Source organism: Rana temporaria, chromosome 1, assembly GCF_905171775.1.
Source record: "Rana temporaria chromosome 1, aRanTem1.1, whole genome shotgun sequence".
NCBI lineage: Eukaryota > Metazoa > Chordata > Amphibia > Anura > Ranidae > Rana > Rana temporaria.
The window spans coordinates 178,249,039-178,261,244 of record NC_053489.1 but is presented as its reverse complement, the minus strand read 5'-3'; the positions used below and the strand labels follow the sequence as shown (position 1 = coordinate 178,261,244).

The following is a 12,206-nucleotide window of genomic DNA, read 5'->3' as shown; positions in this document are numbered from 1 at the left end:
TGCAGCACTTCTCTGGTCCAAAACAAACACAAGTCAGCATATACTTCATAATGGTTAGCAGCTCTCTAAAAACACAATATGCTTTAGGGCTTGGGTTGCTAGCATTTTTCTTCTTCAGTTCCAGGTCTCTAGTAAAAACTCAAGGCATAAAAGCAGTATCAAGACACTTGCCCAACATATACCGTGGTATGACGTTGTGGGCTTTAAATGGTTACATCTGAATGGTGCCTGCAGCTGTGGCCACCCGCAATCCAGAACACCAAGGAGTGAACGGAACGGAGCCTTAGTGAGACATAACTCTGGGGAAATGAGAACAGGGGCATTACAGGCACCAATAAACTAAAGCCAAAACGCCAGAGACCAGGTGTCCTGCAATTTTGCCATGATTTGTCAGGCGACAATCGGTTGGAGTGCCAGTGAAAGTACGTCCTGCATTTTTGCAGCGATTCTATGCGGAACACCAAGGTGTGAACAGAGCCCAAGTGAGACATAACTCTGGAGAAACGAGAACAGGGGGTGTTGAATGTAGATTTACATGCACTAGTAAACTGAAGCCAAACTCCAGAGCACACTTTATAATCAGTTACAGAAAACTGTTCTTTATAAATCAGTAACAGCAAAGCAGAAGAAAGCCTATAAGAGAAACCTAAAGCAGCCAGCACATCTAAGAACTGGTAAGCTGCAAGATAACAAGTTCTTACTTTTGGGTTCAATACAGCATTAATCCTTATTGTGGGTGAAATGTGTTAAGAGGGACGGGCTCAGGAAGGTGTATGTGACTTACCTAAAAATACAAATTTATACAGGAGTTCCTTTGGATTACAGCAGGGGTAGGTAACCCCGGGCACGCAAAGCCTCTTGGCGGCACTCTGCTCCCTCCCCATCAGCAGAGCAGGGAAGTGTCAGTGAGACACTAACGCATTCCCATTTCAGAGTTCCCCAAGCCGCACCTGCACTGAAGGGGGGGCACTGTGCCCCCACACATGGTAAAAGATGGGAAACATCGTTTGATTCTCGTCAACTATGCTGTAGCTGTGAATGTCAGCTTTTGTGATGGGGAAGAGATTGGGTGCAGTTCTGCTAGGGAGGGTCAAGTCCCTGTTTCCTGGAGGAGGACTGTAATTGGCCACTGCTAAAGCCAATCCTGCTAGCCCCATCCACCACCTGGAGGAAGATGACTCACTTGGTTGCCACTACCAATCCCAGAAAGAAGGGATTTCACTGCGATTGAGAAAACCACAATCAGGTGACAGTTTGTGGAATTACTGTTGAGCTTCTGGGAACTTTGTTGAAATTATTCCTGAACCTTTTCGTCACTCACTAGTACACAATATATCTTTTCAAACATCTAATACATGACAGTCAAAAATGTGGTTTAAATTTCACATCAGGACCCTTTAAAGGGTCACTAAGGGATTTTTTTTTTTTTTAGCTAAATAGCTTCCTTTACCTTACTGCAGTCCTGGTTTCATGTCCTCATTGTTAGTTTTTGCTCTAATCCTTCTCTGATCTGAACACTTCCTGGTTGTCCGTTTCCTGATGAAAAAAGTCATGGGAGATTTCTCTCTGTGGTCACTAATCAAGGAGGTGTGATTACTGTGTGTCTAATACCCCTCAACACCAATCAGTTTCGTTTTCCAAACCATCACTGCCCTGTATTGGCTCTGTGCAGCAGAGAAGCAGGAAACATGCAAAAACGAACCTGAAACTGTAGGTACGTTATATGATTGATTTTTATCATTTTTAAAAGGAATCAGTTAACTATTATGTCTCTATACCCTTTAAACAGTCACTTCAGCAAAAAAAATATTTTCCTTTACAACTCCTTTAACCATATTAGCTTGCAAGACCATGAACACAAACTCAGAATAAAGGTCTATTGTACTGTGTATTGCAATGTAATGAATAACCAAAATAACCCGACACATGACCACTTCAATTTAAATATTTCACATTTCTATCTACATCATGTTATGACTTCCAAATGATGCAAGGAGCTCTCTGCTAGTTAGCACATGGACCAGTTTCAGGGGGCATATTCTGAACCCATTCCCATCCTGTGTTCCAAGTTATTAATATAAAGGCCTATACTTAGAAAGCAGTAAATTGGCCTCCAGAAGAACATGCTGCTCCCGTCTGACATTTACATTTAGATAGAGAGTATAATGTTCTCTATCACAAGGCCTGCAAGTGTCCAGCAGATACATTTCAGTATGTACCTTTTAAAAGTCTAGTCATTAACCAGCTCAGATATAGCAGCATGTCTGGCAATATTTAAAAATAAATAAAGTAGGATTTTATTTAACCACTTCCATACCAGGCACTTAGGCACCTTCCAGCCCAAGCCAATTTTCAGCTTTCAGCACTGTCGCAATTTGAATGACAATTGCGCGGTCGTGCTACACTGTACCCAAATACAATTTTTATCATTTTGTTCCCACAAATAGAGCTTTCTTTTGGTGGTATTTGATCACCTCTGCGATTTTTATTTTTTGCGCAACTAAAAAAAGACCGAAATTTTTTGGAAGAAAAAAAAAATAAAAAATTATTTTTTCTGTAAATTTTTTTGTAAATAAGTTTTCTTCTTCAATTATGGGCACCGATGGGGTGGCTCTGGTGGGCACCGATGGGGCGGCTCTGGTGGGCACCGATGGGGCGGCTCTGGTGGGCACCGATGGGGCGGCTCTGGTGGGCACTCATAGGCGGCTCTGGTGGGCACTCATAGGCGGCTCTGGTGGGCACTCATAGGCGGCTCTGGTGGGCACTCATAGGCGGCTCTGGTGGGCACTCATAGGCGGCTCTGGTGGGCACTCATAGGCGGCTCTGGTGGGCACTCATAGGCGGCTCTGGTGGGCACTCATAGGCGGCTCTGGTGGGCACTCATAGGCGGCTCTGGTGGGCACTCATAGGCGGCTCTGGTGGCATTGCTGGGCACAGTCAGTGCCCATGTTGCCAGTCAGTGCCCATTTGTGGGCACCGATTGGCATAGATTGCATTTAAAACTTTTTTTTTTTCGCTGGAGGCTCTTTACCGAGATCGGAGATGCAGGGTGTCAGACTGACACCCCGCATCACCGATCGCCGCGCGCCCTCACGGGCGCACGCCGGTATGAAATCCTGCAGGACGTCCATAGACGTCCAGTCAGGATTTCACAACCACTTCCCGGACGTCAATCTCCTATTGACTGGGCGGGAAGTGGTTAAAGGGTCACTAAAGGAAAACAATTTTTTGCCTAAAATTAATGTCTGCAAGGTAGACAGACAGAATAGTGTAATGATTTTGTTAAAAAACAAGTAAATGCCTATTAAATTCCTTCATCTATATCACCTCCGGCGTTCTAGTTTCTGTTCTCTCATTCACTTCGTGGTTTGCATCGTTCGTTCATGCAAGAACTACATTTCCCAGTATGCATTGCGGCACGCCCAGTAATTCACAACTCCTTGAAGTCTCTAACACTTAGAGAGCGTCCTGCCACACAGATGTAGTTCCCAGGAGGGGGTGAGCACGTTACTGACCCCCGCAGTAAAGCCTCCCGTCACGGTGGTGAGTAACAGACAAGCAGGAAGTGAACAGAACAGAGAAGAAATAGAGCAACTTCTGAGAAAAAAACGAACCATGAGGAAGTGAAAAGAGGAATGTCTGCAGGTAAAGGATGCTTATTATGAAAAAAAATGTTTTCCTTTACAACCCCTTTAAAAAGGAGAAGACCAGCCTGAGCTCGTTTGGCTGGGCTTCTCATATGGGTCACAGGAATGCAATGCGTTTTGCACTCTTGTAACCCGTTTTTGGTCTGAAGTCCGCTCTCTGATGACATTGCAGGAATCGGACACCCATCTCAGCCTCTCATCGAGCCGCTAAGAGCGTGAGATGAGGGCGGACACAAGCGGAGAGCTGCCAAAACTGAGCAGTCGGTGGTGTTCGATCGCTCGGTTCTTAGTTCAGAGGCACCAGATGCTGCATCGGTCCAATGCGGCATCTACCTTGTAAAAGTATGATGGGGGAGAAAATAAAAACACTTCTCTTAACCACCCCTTCACGGCGATATACGTCGGCAGAATGGCACAGCTGGGCACAAGCACGTACCTGTCTCTTTAAGGCCCAGCCGTGGGGTTGCGAGCGCGGCGTGCTCGCGACCCGGTCCGAAGCTCCGTGACCACGGGACCTGATCGGTCACCGGAGCTGAAGAACGGGGAGAGGTGTGTGTAAACACACCTTCCCTGTTCTTCACTGTGGCAGTGATCGTTTGTTCCCCGATAAAGGGAAAGACGATCACTGACGTCTCACGTCCAGCCCCGCCCCCTACAGTTAGAAACACATACAAGGTCACACTTGACCCCTTCAGCGCCCCCTAGTGGTTAACTCCTAAACTGCAATGGTCATTTTCACAGTTTTCAGTGCATTTTTATAGCACTTTTCGCTGTGAAAATGACAATGATCCCAAAAATGTGTCAAAATTGTCCGATGGGTCCGCCATAATATCGCAGTCACAAAAAAAAAAAAAAACACTGATCGCCGCCATTAGTAGTAACAAAAAAAAAAAAAATTAATAAAAATGCCATAAAAACTATCCCCTATTTTGTAAACGCTATAAATTTTGCGCAAACCAATCAAAAAATGCTTATTGCGATTTTTTTTTTTTACCAAAAATAGGTAGAAGAATATGCATCGGCCTAAACCGAGGAAAACATTTATTTTTTATATCTTTTTTGGGGATATTTTATTATAGCAAAAAGTAAAAAATAGATTTTTTTTCAAAATTGTCGCTTTATTTTTGTTTATAGCGCAAAAAATATAAACTGTAGAGGTGATCAAATACCACCAAAAGAAAGCTCTATTTGTGGGGGAAAAATGGCGCCAATTTTGTTTGGGAGCCACGTCGCACGACCACGCAATTGTCAGTTAAAGCGACGCAGTGCCGAATCGCAAAAAGGAGCAAGGTCCTTAACCTGCATAATGGTCCGGGTCTTAAGTGGTTAAGGATTCTGAGTATTAGAGGAACAAATGCAAAGGTATTTTTATCCTGGCTGAGAAAAAATGCAAAGCATAGAATAAAACACTAATTTATTCTGCATAGGCACGCATGCTGAGTGTACAGTGTACAACATTTCATGGCACTTTGGTGACAAGAATCTGTTTTAAGTAATATTCTGCCTGAATAGTCCCCAAATACCTAGACTACAACCCTAGGTTCCATTCACACCATAGCATTCAGTTGTGCGAAATTGCCATGATTTGAAAACGCAAGGTTACTTTGAATGGCACCCAAATCACGCTGTGGCATTTCCAAATCGGGGGCAGAATCGCAGAGATTCCACCCGCACACTGGAATGCCATGGTGTAAATGGAGCCTTAAAGTGGACATAAAATTCAAGACCCTCCAGCTGTGGATACAAAGTCAGTTATGCATCAGAATATTTTAACTGCAAAAAGGGAAGGGGGGTGGGGTGGGAAGGAACAAAATCAAGAGCATGTCCAGAACTTAAGTCCACTTTTGTAACTAAAGGCTATTTTTACATTTGAGTGCAAGAAGGTTATAATCTAGGGCCGAAACAATTAATCGATTACAATTTTCATAATCGATTAATCGGCCAGTAACATAATGGGGTTAAAAAAAACTAAAATTAGCCTTTTATAGTACAAAAAAGCAAATCGCTACTGTAAATATTACTTTCACTGTCCCACAGTAAAAAAAATGAACCATTATGCCGCGTACAGACGGTCGTTTTTTGTGATGATTTAAAACAACGTTTTAAACCAATGAAACAAAACGACGTTTTTCAAAAACGATGAAGCATACACACCATCGTTTTTTCAAAATGCTCTAGCAAAGTGCAGTTACGTTCAGCAAGTACGGCGGAACTCTGTTCCATTGAAGCTCGCTTCATAACTTGCTTCTGAGCATGCGCGTGTTTAAAAACTTCATTTTAAACGTTGTTTTGCCCACACACTATCATTTTAAATGACACAAAAAACGACAAAAAAATTCAAGCATGTTCGAATTATTTATTTATTTTTTTCGTTTTTCAGAAGACATAAAATGACATTTTCCCCACACACGGTCATTTTAAATGACGTTATGCATTAGAGTCTGTTCACACTGCGGCGGCACGACTTCGGGGGCGACTCGGCAAGGCGTCCTGAAGACGACTTCAGAGGCGACTTGCAAAATGACTTCTGAATAGAAGTCAATGCAAGTCGCCCCCAAAGTCGTACAAGAACCTTTTTCTAAGTCGGAGTGACTTGCGTCGCTCCTATTAGAACGGTTCTATTGAATAGAATGGGACGCGACTTGTCAGGCGGCTGAGTCACCCCAGCGTGAACCGGCTCTAACAGTAGCGATTATTTGCTCTTTTTTGTACTTATTTTTGTTTTTATAACCCCATTTTGTTACTCAACATCTCAGGCCGGGGTCACACCTCTGTTTTTTGGTGCTTTTTGCAGAAACACACTACAATTCATTTCCATGTTTTCCTATGGGACACGTTCACATCCATGATTTTTTTTCAGCTGCTGCGTATTTGGAAAAGGCAAAGACTTTTTAGCGCAAAACGGGGCTATTTTGTTTGTTTTTTGTTCAATATACTTCAATGGAGAAGCTGCAGAAAAGCATGTAATGTGTTTTTGCGGCAATTTGTGTTTTGTAATCTGCCCAACAAATTGACCCAAAAAAAAAAAAAAAATGCAAATTTTTATTTTTTTAAGGCTATTATCCGATTAATCGAAACAATCATCGGCCAACTAATCGATTATGGAAATAATCGTTAGTTGCAGCCCTATTATAATCCAGCAGCTTTTTTGCCCATCTGTATCCCATAGGGGAGATTTCCCTTCACTTTCTGTCTCACAGCCAAAACAGGAAATGAGAAAATCCGAGTGCAAAGTTAGGGATTCCCAGGGTATCACCAGAACTAGTATCCCCATGGGAAGATTTCCCCATCCGTCAGATCAGGTTCATACAGTTGCAATCAGATTTTGATCAGACTTTGAGTGCGATTATATGATGCAACTTGGATGTGGTTGCATATTTTATGAGGCAGGAAGTGCCAAAGTAGAACCCTTTTCCAAAATCATGGTGCGCTGCATTGATGTCAATTGGTACCACTGAAAACAACGATTTGCATTGTCATGCGATTCTGTGCCACTCAAGTTGCACCTGAAATCGCACTAGTGCGAACCAAAAACGTTACTGTTCTTTTATATCAATATTTACTACCGTAATATTGTATATACTAATAAGTAGAAGAGAAATGTGCCATGATGCTACACAGTAATCCTATCCAAAACAAAGTTCAGATAACCATACAGGTTGAAAGGACCTTCCGACATGACAGTATACTAGGAATGCACAAAAACAATTACAACATAATGTTATCTAGAGCAGACCTCAAATTTTCCACTCGCCTACTCGCATTTTGCGAGTGGAAAATGAGGTCTAGCGAGGAGCTGGGCTGCCTGGGAGTGGGGGGGGGCAAGCACTGCCGGCGGGGTTGATCGGGAGCTGTTCTCCCACTGTTCATCCCGTGGCAGAGAGCATGAAGGTAGAGGAGAGCCGCGGTATCGCCGAGCAGTATAGCCCGCTGTAACAGCCTTTCATTGAACTTTCCTCCGCTCTGCTCGCTCTCACACACAGCCCCGCCTCCTCCTAACCCACACCTGTAATAGACAGAATGCGGGTCCAATGCTGGGAGGTCTGCAATGATGGGCACACAATGAGTCTGCAATGATGGGCACACAATGAGTCTGCAATGATGGGCACAGGTGAGCCTGCATTTATGGGCACAGGTAAAGCTGTGCTGAGGGGAACTGATAAAGTTGTTGTTAATATTTATTTTTGCAACTTAATTCTGCATAAAACATTTAGGCCCCATGCACACGAGACGCTGCTAAACTCGAGTTCAGAGGCATTTGGGCATTTTTTCCAACTGCCCCTGAACACATTTAATGTTATCCTATGTGTCCATGCACACAATCACGTTTTTTGGCGTTTCAAAGCAGTTGGGTTTAGGGCCGTTTTTCCAAACCCAAAATTTTGGGTTCAGAAGCATTCAGCTTTCGCGTTTTAGACGCAAATCGCGGCAAATTGCGGCAAATCGCGGCACCGGCGTTTTGCCGCGATTTCGTATATAGGCGTTTTTAAAGGTGACCTATTTTTTTACATTGGAAATCTCAAAAATGATGGCAAATGATGAAAAACCATAAAAAAACATAAAAAATGTAATTGCTTGTATTGCATTGTGGACAATCCACAACTTGTGGCAGGTGACGTGGCCAGTGGACAATCCACAACTTGTGGCAGGTGACGTGGCAAGTGGACAACCCACAACTTGTGGTAGGTGACGTGGCCAGGTGATGTGGCAGGTGACGTGGTCAGGTCACGTGGCCAGTGGACAATCCACAACTTGTGGCAGGTGACGTGGCCAGGTGATGTGGCAGGTGACGTGGTCAGGTCACGTGGCCAGTGGACAATCCACAACTTGTGGCAGGTGACGTGGCCAGGTGATGTGGCAGGTGACGTGGCCAGGTGACATGGCCAGGTGACATGGCAAGTGGACAATCCACAACTTGCGGCAGGTGACGTGGCCAGGTGACGTGGCCAGTGGACAATCGACAACTTGTGGCAGGTGGGGTGGCCAGGTGACATGGCAGATGACGTGGCAAGTGGACAATACACAACTTGAGGCAGGCGACGTGGCAAGTGGACAATCCACAACTTGTTGTAGGTGACGTGGCCAGGTGATGTGGCAGGTGACGTGGCCAGTGGACAATCCACAACTTGTGGCAGGTGACGTGGCCAGTTGACGTGGCAGGTGGCGTGGCTAGGTGACGTAGTAAGTGGACAATCCACAACTTGTGACAGGTGATGTGGCCAGGTGATTTGGCAAGTGCATAATCCACTTGTGGCAGGTGACGTGGCAAGTGGACAATCCACAACTTGTGGCAGGTGTCGTGGTCAGGTGACGTGGCAAGTGGACAATCCACAACTTGTGGCAGGTGACGTGGCCAGTTGATGTGGCAGGTGACGTGGCCAGTGGACAATCCACAACTTGTGGCAGGTGACGTGGTCAGGTGACGTGGCAGATGACGTGGCAAGTGGACAATCCACAACTTGTGGCAGGTGACGTGGCCAGTTGATGTGGCAGGTGACGTGGCCAGTGGACAATCCACAACTTGTGGCAGGTGACGTGGCCAGGTGACGTGGCAAGTGGACAATTCACAACTTGGCAGGTGATGTGGCCAGTGGACAATCCACAACTTGTGGCAGGTGACGTGGCCAGGTGACGTGGCCAGGTGACATGGCAAGTGGACAATCCACAACTTGTGGCAGGTGACGTGGCCAGGTGACATGGCAGGTGACGTGGCCAGTGGACAATCCACAACTTGTGGCAGGTGACGTGGCCAGGTGACGTGGCCAGGTGACATAGCCAGGTGATGTGGCCAGTGGACAATCCACAGCTTGTGGCAGGTGGCGTGGCCAGGTGACGTGGCAGGTGATGTGGCCAGGTGACATGGCAAGTGGACAATCCACAACTTGTGGCAGGTGACGTGGCCAGGTGACATGGCAGGTGACGTGGCAGGTGGCATGGCCAGTGGACAATCCACAACTTATGGCAGGTGACGTGGCCAGGTGACGTGGCAGGTGACATAGCCAGGTGACGTGGCCAGTGGACAATCCACAATTTGTGGCAGGTCGCGTGGCCAGGTGACGTGGCAAGTGGACAATTCACAACTTGGCAGGTGACGTGGCCAGTTGATGTGGCAGGTGACGTGGCCAGTGGACAATCCACAACTTGTGGCAGGTGACGTGGCTAGTTGAGGGCGTGATTAGCGGCAGAATTAGGGGCGGGGCATGGTAGGTGTTGGACAGGGAAACTGGTGGCGAGTAACCCTTGAGGCCTGGCTAGTGGCTCAAGACTTGAAATTTTGAGCCCTGATCTAGAGCCTAGGTCTTACATGCACACCAGACAGTCTCAAAGAAGCAATTAGTGTGGTACAACGGTTTACGATTCTATATTGTGCATTAACTATTGTTGCCAAGATTGATAAAAAGCAGGATAAGAATGGTTCTTAAACGCAAAGACTGAGGCCATAGGATTCCAATTGCAACCCCCAATTTCAGATTTTTTTTTAAACAGGACAAGTAGAAAGGATGAAGCTCCCCAACGGGCACAGACAGCAATAAAACAGACAGGCATTCTTATCCTTCTCCACGGTATCCAAAGTCAAAGCTTTTTTTAGTTTTGGTTATACTTTAACAGTCAACTCACATCTTAACTCTTATGCAACCTAACCCTGCAAAACAACATTTAAAGCAAATCACCCCCCTTATGCCTCGTACACCAAGTCGGACTTTTGATCATGCAGAAGTCCGCCGTGAGTCCGTCGGAAAGAGAGAGAACAGGTTCTCTATCTAAAGTCCGTCGGGCTTTCGACCAAAAAATTCAGATTGAGGCTACTCACGACCGAACTTTGAGAAAAAAAAGCCCGTCTGACTTTTTTTTACCCCCCTCGGAAAGTCCGACCGTGTGTACGAGGCATAAAGGGCATTATGAGCCGTTCTGCCTCCTCCCACTACATCTCTTAAAAAAAAATAAAAAAAAAAAAAAAATTGTGCTGCAAGCAGCACTTCTGCAATTCTTGCCTAGACAAGATTTTTTCCCTGTGCAGATGTGCCGCTTATGTACCAAGAGAGCCCAGTGGCGCACCTGCACACAGGTGGGAGGCAGACTTTGCTTCTGTCAAAGTTTCAGGTAAAAGTAGGAGAAACCCAACTAGTTTATAAAAATGACCCTTCCTACCACCTATGCTTACGAACCTGCATAAGAAGTACATTCTATTTTGAGCTCACTCCAGTCATGTGATCCAGCTCCCCTGTGTCAGTCAGCGATGCCGGCAGGGAAAAGGAGGGAGGGCCAATGGATGATGTCACCACTCCAGACTTTACCAACAGGTGTCCAGTGGGGAACATTTTTCAGATTAGCTAGGGATATTTCAATTTAACCTGAGCCTAACGTTGAACTAAGTGTAAGCATAAGGGTCCCGAGTTTCCATGTGTTAATAGCTGTGCATTAGGCACTCCCCTGACACATTTTACTACCTCTGAACACACACATTAAGCCCACCTATTCCTACAAATTTGGGGGATGTCGACATGTAATATTAACTTGGCATGAAGACATGCATTGACCAGAAAAAGGGTACCATTTGTGTGCTTGGTAATCCAGACCTACCTAGTAAAGGTACTTTGTTCTGAAGCAATTCACGGTAACTGGAGGTGAGAATCCCAACAGGATTGGTTGGCACAAACCGTCCTTCCTTAACCAAACGTTCACATGTGCGCATAAGAGTCTCTGAGAATTGAGAGGGGTCAACCCCATAGTCTCTCCAGCCACCCACTCCATCAGCCACACCTGAAAGGAAAAAAAAAGGACAAACTATTACTTCTGTATTAGAAAATGTATCACAAAACAAGTCTGGAAACTGTACACCTGATCAAAATACTTGTTGTAAAAAGGTACAATTTTTTTTCTCCCAAATAGCTTCCTTTACCTTAGTGCAGTCCTCCTTCACTTACCTCATCCTTCCATTTTGCTTTTAAATGTTCTTATTTCTTCTGAGAAATCCTCACTTCCTGTTCTATCTAACTCCACACAGTAATGCAAGGCTTTCTCCCTGGTGTGGAGTGTCGTGCTCGCTCCCTCCTTTGGACTACAGGAGACTCAGGATGCCCACAAAAACATAGCTCCTTTCTCTGCAACGTAGAGAGCGTCCCGACTCTCCTGTAGTCCAAGGGAGGGGGCTAGCACGACACTACACACCAGGGAGAAAGCCTTGCATTACTGTGTGGAGTTACAGACAGAAGAACAGGAAGTGAGGATTTCTCAGAAGAAATAAGGACATTTAAAAGCAAAATGGAAGGATGAGGTAAGTGAAGGAGGACTGCACTAAGGAAAGGAAGCTATTTAGGGGGGGGGGGGGGATTGTACCTTTACAACCCCTTTAACTGCATCTTGTACAGACCAATATCGTGCAAGTTTATCCTTCATATATTGCCCGAAGAGCCACATATTAAATAAGCCGTATTAATAACCATCCACATCAAATGCTGCCATTACAAAGCACAATATGACTGGAACACCAGACTTGTAATCTTAGCAGTGGGCTGATACTGACTAATATAACCTGTATAATAAACTTCCCCAGAAGTT

The 12,206-nt window shown here is 45.2% G+C and overlaps 1 protein-coding gene across 1 annotated transcript in view; it reads right to left on the bottom strand.

The window, feature by feature from the left end:
• PPTC7 (protein phosphatase targeting COQ7) overlaps nt 1-12,206 on the bottom strand; it is a 55,905-nt gene that overhangs the window by 25,616 nt on the left and 18,083 nt on the right. Inside the window, exon 2 of the mRNA XM_040346640.1 lies at nt 11,229-11,408. Within this exon, the coding sequence (XP_040202574.1) occupies nt 11,229-11,408 (180 nt within the window). The remainder of the gene's footprint in view (nt 1-11,228; nt 11,409-12,206) is intronic.